At 43.6% G+C, this 19,542-nt stretch overlaps 1 protein-coding gene across 5 annotated transcripts in view; it reads left to right on the top strand.

Annotated features, from left to right (window-relative positions):
* The window catches only part of LOC102447587 (glypican-5-like), a 741,836-nt gene that overhangs the window by 397,683 nt on the left and 324,611 nt on the right, over positions 1 to 19,542 (top strand). For all 5 annotated transcript variants that reach the window (XM_075937487.1, XM_006125190.3, XM_075937486.1 and 2 more), the window contains one exon: positions 3,095 to 3,215. In XM_075937487.1, coding sequence (XP_075793602.1) covers positions 3,095 to 3,215 — 121 coding nt within the window. The remainder of the gene's footprint in view (positions 1 to 3,094; positions 3,216 to 19,542) is intronic.

Below are 19,542 nucleotides of genomic sequence, written 5' to 3'. Positions count from 1 at the left end.
GTGCAGAATAACTGCCTAAGTGGTAGTACTGCTGGAGAGGATCTGGGGGTGACTGTGGTTCAAATATGGAATGAGGGTTGTGATGCAACTGCAAAAAAGGCTAATATTCTGGGATATATAAAAAGGAGTTAAAAGCCCGGGCAGATGAAGAAAGGTTACAAAAGGTGAATGTGTTTAGCCCTGAGAAAAGAAGACTGAAGGAAAACCTAACAACAGTTTCTAAGGGTTACTGTGCAAAGTTTTTTGTCCTTCTTTCAGGGTGGACGTGGAGAATAAGTAATGGGCTTAATCTTCAGCAAGGGAGATTTCACATGAAGGGAATTCATATCTCCAGAATACTTTTACTGTTGAGCAGGCATATACAAAGATGCACAAAACAGATAGGGATGAGATAGTTAACTGTAAAGTTTAACTCTATTTTGTTCGTTGGTTAATAAAATTAGTGACTTACCCACATCTGCCTCTCCAGACTTCTGGAAGGAGAAGGATTTATCTTGGACATGTTTCTGGAGCGTTATTCAGCTTGATGGGTAGAGATAGTGGGGAAACTTTTGTTATGGAAACTTTTTGTATGTGATTGTTTTGTATTCAGCTGTTTATATGTGAGGACAGAGCATAGGATTATCATGATTTTTATAGATCAAAAGAACATGATTTTTAATTCACAATCTGCCAGGACAGAGGAAATATTTGAACATGCAAGAATGGCTTACAGAAAAAAATTATGAATATTGTACATGAAAAAATTCATTATAACCTCAAATTATTCATTCAGTGGTCTATAAAAAACCATTAATAATTAGTCAAAATAATCTCTGCATAACTCATTTGATTTTCAGACTGGCTAAAATCTGTAAAACCTCACATATGAGTTCAGTGTGTTCCTTGAAAAGACCTTCTTGTAATATCAAATACACCAGATACTAATGTTATTTTAAAAATAAATGAAGACATTCAGTGTATATAAAAACATGAATTTTGGTGGTGTTTTCATGTTGTTCTTTAATCCCTACGTAAGTATATGCAGAAGCTGACGTCATTATTCAGACTGTGTCCATTCAGCCTGGTAATTTGAATTCAGAGTTTCTTTTTGATCCGGGAAGAGCATAGACCATTAGCTGCCACAGATTAGACACTGGGGTGCTTAATGGCATATAGTGGCCCTGCTCACAGTAATAGCATCCTGAGGGAAATAGAGCGAGGGAAATGGTCTCACAGCTGGACACTGATCAATAATACATGGGACTGCTGCCTATCATAGCTTTGATCAGATGCTTGTAACCAAACTCCTGCAGGGAACAGGGAAGGGAATAGTGTGATAATGTTACCCCCATTTCCTAGTCTCATGTGGCTAAATAGCATCATTCCTATATGTAATGCAGCTCCATCAGCTGTCTGGAATCTTTCAGGGTTAAGGTTTGTTCTCTGAAATGTTTAGCTATCCAATGGAAATACTGAGATAGCTTTGGACATTGCATAGGCAGCATCTTTCATCTTAGTTTTTCTTTGGTAGTTTGGGAGGATCTTTTATTTTGTCCCCTTTCAGATTACAACTAAAAAATAATACAGCGTTTCAAAATAAACTGTATCATTCTGACTTTGAAAAAAATGCTTTAAGCCAAAACATTAGTACAAATAAAGAAATAAATGTATATTTATATGCAAAATACTATTCATGCCAACAGTTTGCTTTTTTACCCATTTCAATCTTAAGATAGTTGTATGAACTAAAATCATTGAAATGGCATTCCCTGAAAGCTGTTAATATTTTTTAAATTACATTTTCTGCTTTTTCAAGTAGATCAGTAGAATAATGTAGCTATTAAATCCACAGTTTTGAAACAGATTAGTTATTTTTCCTTCATATGCTAGTCATTGCAAGCTGGCAGAATAGCATATGGGTTAGAATAGGTTAGAACTGCTGCATACAGATTATGTTTTTAGACAACTTTTCTTGTCTTTATAATCTGTAGGTTATTGATACAGACATTTCAGGATTTGATAAGAATAAAGTACTACTTGAAATCGGGTGTACATTTTTAATTATTACAATAATTAACTGTTAGAACAATTTATCAAAGCTCATGATGGATTCTCCATCACTGACAATTTATAAGTCAAGGTTATATGTTTTTCTAAAAGATCTTCTCTAGGAATTATTTTGGGGTAAATTCTTTGGTTTCTGTTGTAAAGGAGGTCATACTAGATTATCACAGTGCTCTCCTCCGGCCTGAGAATCTATGGGTGTGTCTACACAGCTATGATAATTAAGTATCTTATCTCAAATCTATTTAGAAATTGCTTATTTTGAAATCTGGTGCATCTACACAGCTCCAAATTTAGAAATAACACACTATTTCGAGCCATCCCTTAACCCTCGTGCAACGAGGTTCACCAGGATGGTGAAACAGCACGCCTGTTATTTCAAAAAATATGATAAAGATAAGGCATGACTGAGAGGAAGACCAGTGATTTATCAGATTGTGATGCCTGAAGGAGTTCTTACAGAATTTCTGTGGCTGAAACCCAGTGGGAAGTCTCATCTTCACAATTGCTTAGAAGCCTGAAAAGCCTCTCATCAATGAGTGAAAAATTTCCCCTGCTGGCTGAGAAATTGTTACCAACTTGTGATTTTACTGCAAGTCTTGTGGTGTTTGTTGTCTTTCTTAAAGCTCCTGGATTCCAGTGATTATATGAGAACCTCAATTTTGAATTTTAAAGCAACTTTTGAGCCCTTAGAGTTACACCAAAAAGCTTGAAACATAAACTGGAAATACTGAAACACCAAAATACAAATGAGAAACCTGAAAAAAAATTAAGTCTCTCGTGGTCTTTTTAGGAATTGGTCATGATATTTGAATAGTTAAAGCTGCTGCTGCTGATGATGAAAGAATTGTTTGCACTAATCATGCCATTTACAAATATTATAGTCTTTTTATATTTTATAGTTTTTATATGTACAAATATATTTGCTTTGTTTTCACATTAAGGAAAATGTATGTATGTTCTAATGAAAATAGCCTGGCAAAATATTACTCTCTTTTAGGGTGAATATTTTCTTCCTGATTAACCTTTGGTTCCTTTTCCTTTCTAGTTATACCAGCAGAGTTGTTTCCAATGGACTGAAGGCACAAATTAACAATCCAGAATTAAAAGTCAAAGGATTAGACCCTCTCATCAGCCATTTAATTGACAAACTTCATCATTTTAACCAGGTAAGCAAGTCTTCACAATTAAAAGCTTTTCCATATTGGGTCTTAGAAGGAGTCTGAAGGTTAAAAAGCTGAGGTATATCGTATGCTATTCGGAAGCACAGAACCAAAGAACTCTTTTATTTATCACCTTATTATCTGGAAAAGTAATTCTTCTGCTCTATTCTGCATTGATTAGGCCTCAGCTGGAGTTCTGAGTCCAGTTCTGGACCCCACATTTCAGGAAAGATGTGGATTAATTGCAGGAAGTCCAGAGAAGAGCAACAAAAATTATTACAAATCTAGGAAACAAGATCTATTTAAATAATCGCGGCTTCATTTAAATCAAAATGGCCGCCGCGATGTGCCGATTAGCTGATTGTCGGCTCAGCACAGCAGTCTAGACGGGAATCTGCCAACCCCAGAACCCTTCATTGGCAGATCCTTTATGCCTCATGAAACGTGACACTGCCGCGCTGAGCCAACAATCAGCTGATTTTTATTTAAATGACGTTGTGATTATTTAAATCGTGGCTTCATTTCCCTTTGCTGTCCTGACTAATCTACATGGCTCCATTGACGGAGCCATGTAGTTTAGACGTACCCTGGACTACTAAGCAACCAAGATCCTTTGGAGGGCTGAGGGCTGTGGAGATGCCTCCATATCTGTAGTTCCGTTCATTACACAGTGGCTTATGACAAGTGTGAAGCTGGCTATGCCGCTCTATGATGTTCTTATGCTGGTGGAATTTTCCTCCAGCCTGGAGCAGAGTTGTTTGCTGCCAGAGTGGCTCCCTACATCTGTGGTGACTGATTTCCATAGAATACCAGAGTCAGTATAAAGTTTGACTAGATCAGTTAGCCTCATACTCAACTTTCAAAAGGTCTCCTTATCTGAGCGTCATTGCTAACCTGCTCAGCCATGAAAGGAAAGATGGTCTGCCAACAGGTTTACTAGAAACATGATTAACTCAGTCTGCCCTCACTCCCCATTAGCTGGGCTTGCTGTCTATCTGAACTGCTCAGTTTCAGGGATGAATTCATCATGGGTCTATTGTACAATTGCTTCAACATAACTCTTCGCAAGCTGCAGGAATATCATTAATCCAAATTAGCTAGAGCTAACAGATTTAAGAGCAATTGGTTTTCATTTAAATTAAGCAGATTTTCTTGTCCAGTTGAAAGAATGTTTATAGCCGTGGTTGTGCAATCCAGACCGGGACTCCCCCGTGGGTTAGGGAGCCTGGGATGGGGGATGTCCATTACCAGCCCCCAAATCCCACCACTTTCCAACGTTGCCCTGTCCTCTGCCCCATGGCACCCTGTCCCACAAGCACGCAGCTTTGGGGATCAGTGGGGAGCCTGGTACCTCACAGCAATTCCTCATGGTAATCCCCACAGCATCATGCTCAGGAGATGTGGGGTGGGAAGTGAGGGTAGATGGTGGGAAAAGGTGAGGCTTGGGGGCTGGTAACAGATAGCCACCCCCTCTGGCCCACGGGAAGTCCTGGTCTGGATTATGCACTCACTCAGGCTGGGACTGGCCCACGGGCCAGGAGTTTGAGACCCCTGGTTTATAGCTTTTGTCTTCAGAATTTGCCATGTTTATACATGAACTCATCCTAATTATTCAACATAAGTGAAGGGCATAACATGAGGGAGAAAACAGGCAATGTATAAGCAATGATTATTGGGCCTAACCTCATCTGCTCTTGAAGATATGGAGGCAAAAATGATCTGCCCCAGAAAATGAGCTAGGTGAATTATTTTCTTCTGGGGTGTGAGAGGCAATGAGGAACTGAGTAGTTATGACTCTGTGTCACAAGTTGATCCAGGAAAAGTGCAACTTTGTACTTCTCCTTACCCAGGGCTTATGGCAAATCCACAATGTAGCCATCAGTTGGGACTGCTATTAAATTTAAATTAAATTTAAGCTGTTTTTAAGATTTCTCTAAGCTTAAGATTTAGGGATTCTTTGTATCATGCTGTTTGATTTAACTTGCCATTGGGATTTACAACTTGCAGTAGCATGTGGTATTAAAACTGCTGTGAAATAAGTATCATTGAGCCAGACTGAGTAAAGTGATGATTCATTATTTATCAGCCTTTGCATGTTATCAAATAGCATTAATTTACTTTATAAATAGTAATTATAATTGATCTATGTAATTGTCTTCTATAAACCTGGCAATCAAATGTAATTAGAAATAGATTGTTTGAGTATCTGAGTTTAACCACAATGCTGGTACATCAGCTCTGACCCCAGCAGCCTGGGAGGAAACACCAGCCACGCTCTAGCCTGCAGCACCCATGGTGATTACCTGCAGCAGCACAGTGAATTACATTGCCCGTCCGGGATCAGAAAAGCCCAACTGATGCTCTGCGCTCTCAGCCCTTTCTGGACAGCCCAGATCAGTGGCCAGTGGTTCCCAACCTTTTTGAGCATACAGAATCCTTTTCAATCTATTAAAATGTCATAGACACCCCCAAACAATCCGTTTTTTCTAGCCGAACTAAACCCTTCCTGCCACTCTCAGGCTACGTCTACACTGGCATGATTTTCCGGAAATGCTTTTAACGGAAAAGTTTTCTGTTAAAAGCATTTTCAGAAAAGAGCATCTAGATTGGCAGGATGCTTTTCCGCAAAAGCACTTGTTGCGGAAAAGCGTCCGTGCCAATCTAGACGCGCTTTTCCGCAAAAAAGCCCCGATCGCCATTTTCGTGATCGGGGCTTTTTTGCGGAAAATAAATCTCTGCTGTCTACACTGGCCCTTTTACGCAAAAGTTTTTTGGAAAAAGACTTTTGCCCGAACGGGAGCAGCATAGTATTTCCGCAAAAGCACTGACAATCTTACATGAGAGCCCGGGAGCAGCTCTGGATCCATGTTGCAGGGTGCTGTGGTGTCCCAAGTGAGGGCAACCAGAGCATGAAGAGACAAAATGCTTTGCTGTCCCTCATCAAGGTAGACAAGCAAGCAGGGAAACTTGAGAACTGGCTGTCCGGAGGGTTCCCTTTAAGCACAGACCTCAGATAGCCTCAGGCAGCAGCCCCACACAGTAAGTCCTGATCTGGTGCTCTGCTGGAACTAGTTCTGGCTGGCCTTAAATGTGATTCAGAGTCCACTCAGAGTGGACACGCTATTTCGAAATAAGTTATTTTGAAATAACACTGTAGTATAGACATACCCTGAGGCTGTGTCTAGACTGGCCATTTTTTCCGGAAAAGCAACTGTTTTTCCGGAAAAACTTGCCAGCTGTCTATCTTGGCCACTTGAATTTCCACAAAAGCACTGACGATCTCATGTAAGATCCTCAGTGCTTTTGCGGAAATACTGTGCTGCTCCTGTTCGGGCAAAAGTCTTTTTCCAGAAAACTTTTGCGCAAAAGTCCAGTGTAGACAGCAGAGACTTATTTTCCACAAAAAAGCCCCGATTGCGAAAATGGCGATCGGGGCTTTTTTGAGGAAAGGTGCGTCTAGATTGGCCACGGACGCTTTTCCGCAAAAAGTGCTTTCTAGACGCTCTTTTCCGAAAATGCTTTTAACGGAAAACTTTTCCGTTAAAAGCATTTCCGGAAAATCATGCCAGTGTAGACGTAGCCCTAGTGTTTTTGAATACCAGGCCTGCTGATGATGGGGCGGGGGAAGAGGAGACAGTTCACCTGGAACCCAGCAATGCAAAGGGGCATGGGGTTCCCAGCTGCTGCTGCTTCTATTGTGGCAGCGGTGGCAGCTACTCCAGCTGGGCCCTTTACATCACTGCCAAAGCACCGCGCAGCACACTCTGTGCACTCTGAGGCCTGGGGGCATGCACGCTGAGCTCCAGGTGGCACAGAGGGTTATCTGTCCTCTGGCCTGCCCCACAGGATTGTGGAGGCCTCCCCCCCTTGCCCAAAGGCCTGGAGGGGCTGTTGGCTCCTCTGTTGGACACCAAATAGATTTGCAAACAAAACTGGCTCACGAATGCGTCTCAGAGCCAAAATTTACTACATTTTGATCTGTTGGTACCATTGGACACATTTGCATGACTGACATAATAATACCAGCAGCCTCGCATATCAACAGATTTAACTGAGTTTCAATTGCGGAATCCTTGTTACTCTTGATAATACACAAGCATCACAGCATATGAAATCCCAGGTTGATTTTGAAGTACTAGCAGTGAGACGTAATATATTTTCCATCCTTCTGTAAACAAAACTGATGTGATCTAGGGTTCACTGAGAGATGATAAAAAAGAAATCCTACACTACTTCTTTTTATAGGCACTTTTCACCACATAGACATGCTTAGGTATTTTATTGTATTTTTTTCATTATAACACATTTTCCAAATTCAAACATGACAGACTTTGAGACTGGGGTTAGAAATCCTAAAGGATCAATTACATTGGGAAGCTGATGAGAATGTTAGGAAACTGACAAAGCATTTACTGTATCTGTTCTCTAAAGTTATATGCTCTCATGTTTAACTTTCCGCTCTTTTGGTTACACTTGTCCTCTGTAATAAAACATAACCTAAGTCCTCGGAGATTTCTGAGACTACAAAGATTGGAAGTATTGCCAGAAGAAGTGAATATTCAGAAGTCTGGTCCTAATTCAGGAAAGCAATGGGACTTAGATGCACAGGTTACCTGGTTCACATAGAAATCCTTAAAGCTAAAATTCCTTGCAGGACTGCAAATTAGTCAATTTCAGCAAACTTTAAAATAATGGCAATGAAATATTTGTTAGAATTAGTGTGAGCAAGCAAATTCAGAATAGTTTAAACCTAGTTAAGAAGCACAGGACAATTCCGTAAAACAGCTTACCTAGTGCTTATCTGAAATGTAGGTACTCTATGTAACTTCTTCCAGCTCATATAAAATTGACCACCTCATCTGGGACTTTTTCTGTTGCATGTAAATATAGAAATGCATGGCAGACTGAAGGTTGTGCTATTTACTCACATAGAAACTAAGGATGACATAACAAACCTCAAAAAACTACAAATAGTTTAGTAGCACTTTAAAGGCTAACACCACATGTAGATGGTATCATGAGCTTTTGTGGGCAAAACCCATTTCTTCATCAATTTCAGATCCAAATATAAACTATCAAGGAAATGATACACAGAAACGATATTAATGCAAATACTGGTAGTTTCGTAAATGCTAGCAGGCAATGTATTTTGCCAGGGAGAACTAAAGACACTTAATGAAATTTAGCACCTGTTCTTTAAAGTTCTCACAACATCAGGAAGCTTGAGAGAGATTGTGACTTTTTTGTTTGTTCTTTCTATGCTCATTTTCACTACTCCCACAGGGGGTTATGATGGCTGATCTCTCACTCCAGATAACCCAATAGATAGATTTCCAAATTACTTAGTCAAATTTGCATGGTAGTTTCCCTCTCCTTCTCCTCCTCTCCTTCTTGTATGTTGTTTTTACAGTGTGCATCTTAATTATACCTAGGCCGTTTCTTTCCCACCATGCTGGGAGTCAGACTCCTCTTTGTTTATGAGATAGACACTAAATGCCACCAGGCCTGAAATAATCTGTGACCTTTTAACTAGCCCACTTGAAATGAAGAGATTCATCTCAACTCTTAACACAGTCCAGGCCCTGTAGGGGACATCTACACAGCAGTGTGATTTCGGAATAACGCCTGTTATTCCAAAATAACATCTTCCACATCTAAACTACCAGCAGTTATTTCGACAGAATGTCAAAATAATGTCGAGCTGGAGATCTTCTTACTCTGACTCCTGTAACCATCTTTTTACAAGGAGTAAGGCAAGTTGGAGGAAGAGTGCTCTACCTTGGACTTGCTGTTGTGTAGAGAGCATGTGATGGGGCATCTGCCCCGCACTGGCCCTTTAAGGGGTTAAAACCCCAACCCAGAGATGAGGGCTGGAGCCATGAAGCAAGCAGCTGCAGCAGATAGCAGCTGTGGGCTGTATAAATAAGGGCTCCAGGTGGGAAGAAGGGAGAGACTCACTCTTGCTCTGTGGCTGTGTCTAGACTACATGCCTCTGTCGTCAGAGGCATGTAGATTAGACACATAGGCAAAGGCAAATGAAGCCGTGATTTAAATGATCGCGGCTTTATTTAAATTTACAAGGCTGCCGCGCTGAGCCAACAAACAGCTGATCAGCTGTTTGTCCGCTCAGCGCGCTAGTCTGGACGCTCCCCTGCCGACATCAAAGCCCTTTGTCGGCAGCCCTGTTATTCTTCGTGGGATGAGGTTTACCGGGGCTGCCGACAAAGGGCTTTGATGTCGGTAGAGGAGCGTCCAGACTAGCGCGCTGAGCGGACAAACAGCTGATCAGCTGTTTGTTGGCTCAGCGCGACAGCCATGTATATGTAAATGAAGCCGCGATCATTTATATCGCGGCTTCATTTGCCTTTGCCAAAACAATGAATCTACATGGCTCCGTCGACGGAGCCATGTAGTTTAGACGTACCCTGTCTGGGGAGCAGGAGGTACCTAGCTGCCAGGGAAGCTAGAGGCTTCTGGACTTAGAGGAAGGCAGAGCTTGGGAAGCTCTGACCAGGCAAGCTCCCAGGCTGCAAGGCCTGAAGCAAGGCCTCAGGGTACTAGGGCTGTGGGGAGACAGTCAGGGTAGGCAAAAGCAGCAGGTCCACAATCTCCCTTGCCAATGATGAGTGGCCATTTCAGACTGCAGTTTGCCCCTGAGGCAAGGGGCTAGATGAACACTGGCAGTGGGTCACTGAGGCAAGGTGGGCATAGGGGGATTGAGGGACCCAAGAAGGGGAGGACTCCAGAGTGTGGGTGCACTGCAGTAGGAGGGCACCACAGCTGGGGTGAGACCTGGGCTCTGACACAGAGTGGTGCAGAATAACAATAACAGCGGGTGAGACACGAGCCAGAAGGGGGTCTCCAGCACTAAAAATGCTAAATCCCTGAGTGAGCCAGTAGGAGGTGCCTTGATGGAGGTCCACCGTGTTACACAGCGCCAAAGCCGAAATAAGCTATTTCAGCTTCAGCTGCGCAATTGGTGTAGCTGAAGTTGCATAGCTTATTCCGACTTTAGTCCTGCTGTGTAGACATGCTCTTAGAGACAAAGACAAAGCTTAATTTTCAATCCCCAGGCTACCAGATTTCTTAAGAAATATACATGTACATATGTAATTAATATTTCATAGCACGTGCTAGAGGAATCAGGTCTTATCATGTCTGCCATAGAAAAGATACCACCAATGGTTTGACTCCAGTTTAAAAAAAGGTTAGCCGTAATCTAGCCTGCTTTAGTTTCTTTGTGAAACCAGGCACATTTCTGTCATATACAGTTTTCAGTGAGGCATCTTTGTTTTCATTGCTTTTGGCTTATCTAATGTATTGTTACATTGACCTGTCAATCAAAGCTGAGACAAAGTGCCCTGCATTTTGTTGCTGGACACTTTTGACTGCCCTAAAGGAATTAGTTTAAACACTCTTTCTCTGTATAACAGCGCTGCCTTGAAGTGGCAGACTATATGCTAAGTGGTGGCATGTCAGTGGAAAATCCTGTCGCTATATGAGCAGTAATGCCTGTAGATTTCAGATGAGAATACTCACTGATTAGCTATGAGTTTTACTAAGGATCTTATGTCTAACTCCAGTGCTCCAATTGGAAGAGAAAATAAAACCATGGAAAACTTGGAGCATACATTAGATAGAGACCACACAATGTAGTCATGTCCTTTTCTCCAGGCATTGTAAGTGTCTGCTGTCCTGGGAAGAATTAGAAGCCAACAGTTTCCACCTGCCAATCACAGCCCCTACCAATCATAGCCAATCACAGCACAAACTCCATCAAGGGGAGGGGCAGGGCAAAGGGGAAGTGGGGGGGGAAAAAGCCTCACTCTCAAACACAGGGGAAAACAAACAAACAAACAAACAAACAAACAAACAAACAAAAAAGAACACACACCAACCCTCACTCACAAACACAAGCTCAGCACACAGCAAGAAAGCCCCAAACACAACACACACTTCCATCAAGAGTCCTGTATCTGCTTCTCCTTTACCTGGAGAACTCCCTCTCTAAACTCCCTGTTAGCACTCACCTGTTCGCCATGGGCAGCAGCAGGCGGCAAGGAGGCACTGCGCACGGCAGGGACGGTCCGGGGTTGGGGTGGGAGAATTTGCTGGGGGTCCAGAGCCCGGGGCCCGCTCCAGGCAGAACCGGGGGAGAGACCCAGCTCCACATATTGGTGGAGCAAGGCCCCGGCTGTGTGACTCACCGGCACTTCTGTGTTCAGGGGCGCGGGGCCCAATTCGACCAAATCAGTCGAATCGGCCTAAGGGCCGGCAGCCACCAGGCACGCTGAGGCCCGGTATTTTTTTCCCGCAGCCTGGTACAGGGCCGAGGCCCATAGTTTGGGAAACGCTGCTTTGTGCGATTACATTTCTGCTTGAGAGGTTTGGTCCTTTCAACAAAAGGACGCAATTTGCTACTATGCAAGAATGAGCAGAGGCAGGAGCCAAGAAAGAGTCAACTGCTGTAGGATGAGTGAGAGATGGAGACCAGAGCTTGCCCTGTACCTTCAATGGGGGGAAGGAAACTCGTTGTGGGGAACCTGACTGTGGGTATAAAAGGATAGCTGACTCATTGTGTCACGGGGAATGGGCCGTGTGAGGAGGAAAAAGCTAATGACAATCTTCATTCACTAAGGCCAGCATGTGATAGTTGGTCTACAATAACTATTACCCCATAAGGGGTCCTTTGTGATGTAAGGCTAAGGGGTGTCGAACTGGGCTTGTCCAAGAATGTCACTGCCCTTGACCAGAAGTATATGAGGCAAAAAAAGGGAATATATTTGACAGATATGTTAATTTATTCTTCATTGTAATTAATTACTTTTATATTAATTTTTAATATGTAGAGTTATAATTTACTTATGGACATGCGGAGGGTTATTGTAAGTTATAAAATATTTAATTATTTTTATTTTATGGTTGAAATTATTACATTAGCCAAGAAGAATGCTCTCCTCAGTATTTAACAGTATTCTGGGACTTGCAGTATTGGCACTACTTGGGTGGGTGTGGCAGCCAGTGCATGGTTTTCTGAGCAGCACATCTTACGTTAAACCATCTATTTATTTTGAGAGTTAATTTAGATAATTGTATTACAGTGGTAAAAGGGGAAGTAAAATCTGGTGCTGGTTCATTTGGAGCAGAGAAAGGGCTATCAGACTGATCGTAGTTCAAATGTGGTGTTGGGACAAGGCTGGCAATTTCCTTGTCCCCAATTCAAGAACAGAATGAAGAAGGTACATAAAACCGCCACCACTGAGACAGGCAGAGTGAAGTCTGCTGTATAGCCTTAACTCAGAGGAAGCGGGCTTTTTAGCTCCTGTGGTAGAGGAACATGGCATTAGCCCCTACAGTTCTGGGTTCAACCTCACCTTCTGACAACCAGGGTCTGTCAGCTTTACAAGTGAGGGCTCATCCGGGAGGAACTGCTGGAAGGTCTCCGAAGCTCGGGATGTGATTCCTCAGTTGAGGGAAGTATGTGGCCCTGAGAAAGGGTGTGTGAAGTGTGCTCTACAGCCTTTGCTAAGAACCAGTTGGTATGGGGGCACGTTAGCCCTAAGGCTCCAGGTTCAATTTCCACCTGCTGATGACCAGGGTCCATCAGCACATATGCCTTAAGTAGAGAGCTCCCAGTCCCTATGTTCAATGTTAAGGCTTGGGATCTGTCTTCATGAAAATAATTAGGCCCTAGCCTCACACTCTGAAAACACCTGTGTGGTTGTTATAATTGATGCCCCATTCCTGTTGCCAGCACTGGATATATCAGGTGATTACAATGGACTCTTGAGTGACACTCAGCATCCTGGGGTTTCATGCATGTAAATAATTTGATGCTATATTTGTTCATCATGCACTTTCGCATGCATCCAAAATCAAAGGCTCCTTTGCTGCTGTCATCTGGGGAAAGGATGTTATGTGGATTTGAGCACACAAGGATCCAAAAACTAAGGGCATCCTTTCCATCATGCAGAACTTCATTTTGTGCAGAAACAGGCAGATTTTGCATCACTTCAAAACTAATAGCTCACATGAAAAATTGAGTAGTCAGTAATTGCAGTACCACTTCATCTACGGGGAATTTAGGTTTTCATTGTTGCTTTCCCTACTTCACTTTAGCACTGGGTAAAAATGCCCATGTTCACACAGGTTGAAAGTCATCTCAGTGGGATGAGTCTGTCCCAGTGGTTCGCAAACTGTGGGTCAGGATCCCAGTGTGGACTGCAACTCTGTTTGAATGGGCTCACTTAGACTTATTGGGTTGACTTAGACTTGCTGGGTCCTGGGGACAAAGTCCAAGCCCTAGTGTCCAGGGCCAAAGCTAAAGACCCATGGCTATGGCTTTTCACCCATCCCATCGCCTTGCCAGGGCAGTGAGGCTTGGGGTTTGGCTTTGCACCATCCTCCCCCCCCCCCCCCCGCAATCTGGGGGGTAGGGTTCAGTCAGTCTCAGACTTTGCTCTCTCTCCAGAGGTCGTGTAGTAATTTTTGTTGTCAGAAGGGGGTCCCAGTGCAGTGAAATTTGGGAACCCCTGGTTTATGCACCTTTTAAGCCACACTTAACTCCTTGAAGTGCTGAACTTCCGTACCAAATGAATTTCACCCAATGTCAGTAGTTATGTGTGAAGTTTGAACTTTGTTCCAGATGGAATTTCACTATTGTATAATTTTAATATTTCCTCAGAGAGGTGATTTTTGTTATGGAAGTGACAGAAACTCATTTTTCATCTCCTCCAAAAATTCAAGTATTTCCCATAAAACTATTAATATATTCACAGAAGCATAATTTCTTCCCCTTTTTGGTTCTGACAAAGGGCTTGGTTCAGTAAGATACTTCAATATGTGCCTAATCATGAGCAAACGAGTAGCCAGTGCAACTATTTGTATATTTAAAATTATGCCTATACAGTACTTACGTGCATTGCTGATTTTGGGCACGCATCTGCACATGCTCATCACACATACACAATAGAATTCAATATCAAAGCAACCACTCACACACACAAAATACACTTTCACACACCACAGATATCTGAGGGTGAATTTTTGAGGTATCGTCAAATCTTTTAGTATATTACATTTAAAAATAGCAAATCAAAGGCTAATGAACAGTCAGTGATTTCCACCTTTTAAAAACTGTTTCCTAGCTTTCATCTGAGGTAGTGGACACTTCTCTATATAATCAACATCCTTCCAATAACTAATTCAATTTGATTAAGTTTAAATGCAGCCTATGAATGGACAGAAACAAAGAGATTCCAATATAGACATTTGATAAGTAGCGTTTCAGGTGCAGCCATATATCCCATTCCATCTCAGACTTGCAGACATGACCCCATGGGTTCAATTTCATTTTGATAGGCTGTGGTTTACTTTGTTCCTCCTGAAGTCTCTTAGTCAAGCTTCTCAGTAGAGTTCAAAATGACATGTTTATGGGAATGAACTGGAAGACAAACAATGTACTGATTGTTAATATAATGAAATATGATTTGTTTTTCACTGCAGTAAAATGATGTAGGATCATATTTAATATGGCATTTGAAATAGCAGAATCCCATCATATAAAATGGATTTTAGAATGGTAAACGGAAAGTTTTAGAGCTGGCTTTCCAATTCTGAAGAGACGATACAAATTGGGCCTGGATGAAGTCATAAAGCGAGACCTCAATGCATTGTGGGGTTGAAGCCTGTTTGAAATTCTCTATAAAATGACCATTTGAGCTGGGGGCTTGAATAAAACTTTAATATTAAGGCACTTTGATGCATGAAGTTTTAGTCTCAAAGGTAATGTTGAGTCATGCGGCATGATAAAGGAATTTTAACTGTGATACTTAAAAATGAAGCTCTTTAAATATAAAAATCCAATTCTGGATTACATTTAGAATGTATATGAACCATACAAAATGATATTATACTTACTTATCATAAGGAATATCTCAAATATTATTTAGAAAACTTTTTAACAGATTTTTTCCCCTTCAGTTCTATAAATCATATCAAATTACTTGCATACTGAAAAGTTACAGAACAACTATCACATGTACAATATACCTGTAGCCTAGTAATTTGATATATTACCAAATAATCCAGGTGAAAGATGACAAATGTCTATTCAGTTCTGAGGTACTCAAATATAGCTATTATACTGAGTTTATTTTGGAAAAATGAATAATTACTGTCTGCAATAAGAGGTCTTAATTTAGCACTGCAGTGGTCTAATAATTTAAGATACAAACTAAGTACAAAGCCCCAAAATCAAAACTAAAATATATGAAAATAATAGTCCTTTTAGATTTTGCATAACTAACTCATTTATTAAAAATGTTGCTTATTTTTCTATGACTTTTTATTTTATGCACTTTTTACTTCTCATAATCTAGTCTAGTGGCACTTCAAATGCCATGCTAAGAACAACATCAGTGCACTCATTTTTTTATTTATGCAAATTGATGCAACAATAATTGTAATAATATAATGATAAACAGAAAGCTAACTTCAATATTGTACAAAGGGGCACACTTTGCACCAGAAATAAGGTACTTTTCAATCTCATAAGAGGGTAGAAGAGAAACTCAAAGCCTTTTCCTGGTGCAACTTACTGATGTGTCTGAATGTTAAACAGAAGATATGATCCACAGAGGTTACATCCCCAAAGTTTTGCCTCTTTCGTTCAAGCGGTAGCAGCTCATGCTTTTAGTTCTGGAGTTGCTGGGTTTTTTCTGCACCTTCTTCCCCCATTTTGAAAATAATGTTGATCACTTCCTCCCCTCTGCACTCCCCTAAGATTTCTCTGGCTTTTGAGGAGAGCTGGGAAAAGCCTTGCCTGATTCCTGCAGCAACTTTGCTGGGCTGCTTGCTTGTCCAGAGCTGAGGCATAGAAATCAGAGAGGGCTTTCCTCACGGCAGGGCTAAGAACCATGTGCCATCTTCACCAGAAAGCTGTGCTGTCCGTACACTCCAGAGCACTGTACGGACAGCACAGCATGTGTACTAGTGCCCTTTCCCTGCCTGTCCCATACCAGCTTGGTAGAGAGGTTCTCGGGAGCTGTCATAGCAGCTGTGTTCTATCATGTCTGTGTTGGGGAGATCTTTTATGTCAGATGGCTCCATATGGAGTGTTTATGTAGCATCACCAGATGTTCCATTTTTAAAAGGACAGTCCCATATTTAAATCCTCCTGCAGGTGTCCGGACTTACTAATAATGGGCACATATTTGTTCATACTTTCTGCCTCCCCCACAGGTACCAGCGCGTCCTGCTGCTGGCCAGATCCCTGCTTGGCTCCGTCCATCCATCAGTAATGAGCCAAGTGTCCGGTGGCGGACGATGGGGGTGGGTGCGAGAGGCCGGTGATGAGGTGAACATGCAGTACGCGGGCAGGGATGCTCCCCCTGCCAGTCCGTCAGCCCAGCCCCCAGCACATGCTGGTTCTCAATCAGCAGGGCCCTGCCTCCCTTTCCATTTCCAGTCAGCACTGTTTAAGGCTTTTGGGTTCACATGGCGAGGGTGATGCACCCACCCCAATAACCTCACACATGAGGAGAGAGGACACACGTACACACCTGTGCCTCTCTCTCACACGGGGGAGGAGGTGACCACCTACCCCACTGGGTACTCTCCCTCTGCCCCCATGCCTGGCTGGGCTGGGCCCCAAGGCAATGGGGGAGGCACTCAGGGTCACATGCCTCCTCCCCAGATTTCTGCCAGTGTGGTCAGCAGCCTCCATTCCCACTGAGCATGAGGGAAGCGAAAGGAGCTGCTTCCAGCCACAGGGGAGAATATGGGGGAGGGGAGGGATGACCTGGCTTGTGCCTTTGCAGAGCTAATCCCTTGCGCCGCCCCTCCACCCCATAGCTGAGATCAGCGTGTCTTTTCCTGTCCCTCCCAGCTGCTGCTAGCCACTGACAACCCAACCGCCTCCTGTCTCCAGCCACATTGTGGGCAGGAAGAGTTAAGCTCCAGGGCCTAGAGAACCCGGCTGCAGTGGTTTCAACGGCCAAGGAGCCTGCCAGAGAGGTGGCTCAGCAGAGGGGTTTGTGTAGAGGACAGAGCAGCCCTGCACTCTCTGGGCCAGGACCCAAGGTAGTGGGGGAGGGCAGGCAAAGAAGGTGCTAAGCACCTGCTCCAGGGGCTACTATCAAGCCTGCAGGTTTGGGATGGGCCAGACTAGAAACTGCCTTCTCCCCTGCCAACCTGGAGCCTAATTAAGGGGCAGAGAGGCTTCCCTGTGCCAGTGTGTGTGGGGCTTTGGCACATGCAGAGCGTGGTTCCCCTTAGCTGGTGCCCCAAGACAGAGGGTCTTGGGCTTTCCTGGGGTGCCAGCCTTGCCAGAGGCCAGGGAAGGAAGGAGCCTGTTGGCCAGCCTGTGAGTAAGCTCAGTGCTCCAACCAGGGCGTTGCACAACGCCCCACCGGGGGCAGAGGTATATGGAGGAAGAGCAGGGCTGGGGGTGTGTGAAGGGGAAAAGCAGGGAGAGAAGAGCAGGAGAGGGCATGTGAAAGGCCGATGGGTGGGCAGCAGACCCCCTGCTGTCTGCCCACACTCACCAGGCACTGCAGCTCACAGCAGGCAGCACATAAGGAGGTAAATAACAAGAACCCAGCTGTACAGAATTTCCTTTTATCAGCAGCTCAGTCAACTTGATGTTGATTTTAATGTTTGTACTGCATAGTTCTTATTGCTTGCCATTGGACTCACTTGAATGTGAGTCATTTTACCAGGTGTCCTATATTCTGCATAGGGAAATATGGTCACATTACGTTGGGGGCCCTTTTACATGGCATGAAATAGCTGGACTGGAGTAAGGATCTCCTCCCAAGTGACTGACGTGGGCTGCACAGTCTGTGCATGGATAGTCGCAGATTAAGCTACACGCACGCCACTATTGCCCGTTGAGGGGAGCCGCACCCTCTGCTTCTGGCGGGGGAATGGCAGAAGCAGGGAGAGCCGGTTAATGCACATTTAGCCCCTTTCTGCATCCTAACCTCACTCTCTGCAGGGATTCTGGTCCAGTAGGACCAGATTGTGGAGCAGGCCCTGCTTTGACAGACACTCAATGCATCTCCCTGTGGAAATCAGTGTATATAACTGCAGTGACCTCCACTGTGCCAGGACTACCCCAGAGATAAGCTGCAGAGGAGATGGCAGCTGACAGAGGAGTGTCTTGTCAATGAGGCTCCTGTGGGACACGACATGGTCATGGCTGAGAGGGAGGTAGCCTGCAGTGATTCTCCAATGAAGAGCAAGTGTGGTGGGTTTAAATTCTCTTCCTTTCCACTTCCCAACACAGGACTAACCAATGAGCAGTCGCACAGGGCTCAAGGGACAGTAAGCTAAGGAATGGGGGTTTGGAGAACTCATCTGCATGAATTCTCTGCTCCCTCATCTGTTGAAGCTTTGCAGTGTCGGTGCACACAGGGCTCTGTGGCTGCAGTTTGGCCCCTCAGAGTGGTGTTTCTCAGGCTGTTTGGCCAGTGTATACTATTCTGGGTTCGGCTTAAAGACCCAATTATATTAAACCATGACTTGAGAGTGTGCTGTTAATAACCGTGGTTCCCACTTTATTTAGAAATTAGTGTCCTTCAGAAAACTATCCACTGAAGCTCTGTATGGTGGGGGTGAGCGGGGGGGGAGGGGGCGAGGTGGCTAATTACCGTCATTACCATTTTCACATAATGCTTTTGGAGACATCAGGTTCAAAGGCTGTGAATCTGTCAGAGATAACCATCTGCCTGTCTCAGCAATTTCACGTAATTATTCTGCTGTGCTTGTCATATTGGGACTCGTCCCCCCATCTGTCATGATGGACTGACATTTTGGTGGTCATCCATAAAATAAAAAATATCCTGATCCTCCTCATTACCCATGGCATCAGCTTCCTATATGGAGCATTTACTCCTGACAGCAGCATTTTCATCATGAATTTTCAGGGACAGATGGACTCTCTGAACTGAAATTCAAGTAAACTCAGTATTGGATTCCTCCAATGGATAAGGCCTCTCTAATCGATTATGATTCCCCATCTTGAGACTAGCAATCCCCTCCAGTTCACATTTGCAATGGAATATTCTCTCTGGCAGAGAACAACTCACCCAGATGTTTTCACTGGGCACCAGCTTTTGGGGAAGGATGGGCATTCAGGGATAAAGAGCTGTGACTACTGTCTTTCCTTGTGTCTGTTACCTGTCAGACTGCAGACGTGGTCCTGGCTCTGACTCTGAGACAGGTGCAAGATTGTCGGTCTGAGGTTGGACTGAATCATAATCGGCCTAGTGGTATTGTATTCAATACTGATACTTGCTGTCTGTCTGCAGGCAGGTAGTCTGAGTACTGT

The sequence above is a fragment of the Pelodiscus sinensis genome, chromosome 10 (genome assembly GCF_049634645.1).
Source record: "Pelodiscus sinensis isolate JC-2024 chromosome 10, ASM4963464v1, whole genome shotgun sequence".
Lineage (NCBI taxonomy): Eukaryota > Metazoa > Chordata > Testudines > Trionychidae > Pelodiscus > Pelodiscus sinensis.
This window is presented reverse-complemented; position numbering and strand designations above follow the sequence as displayed.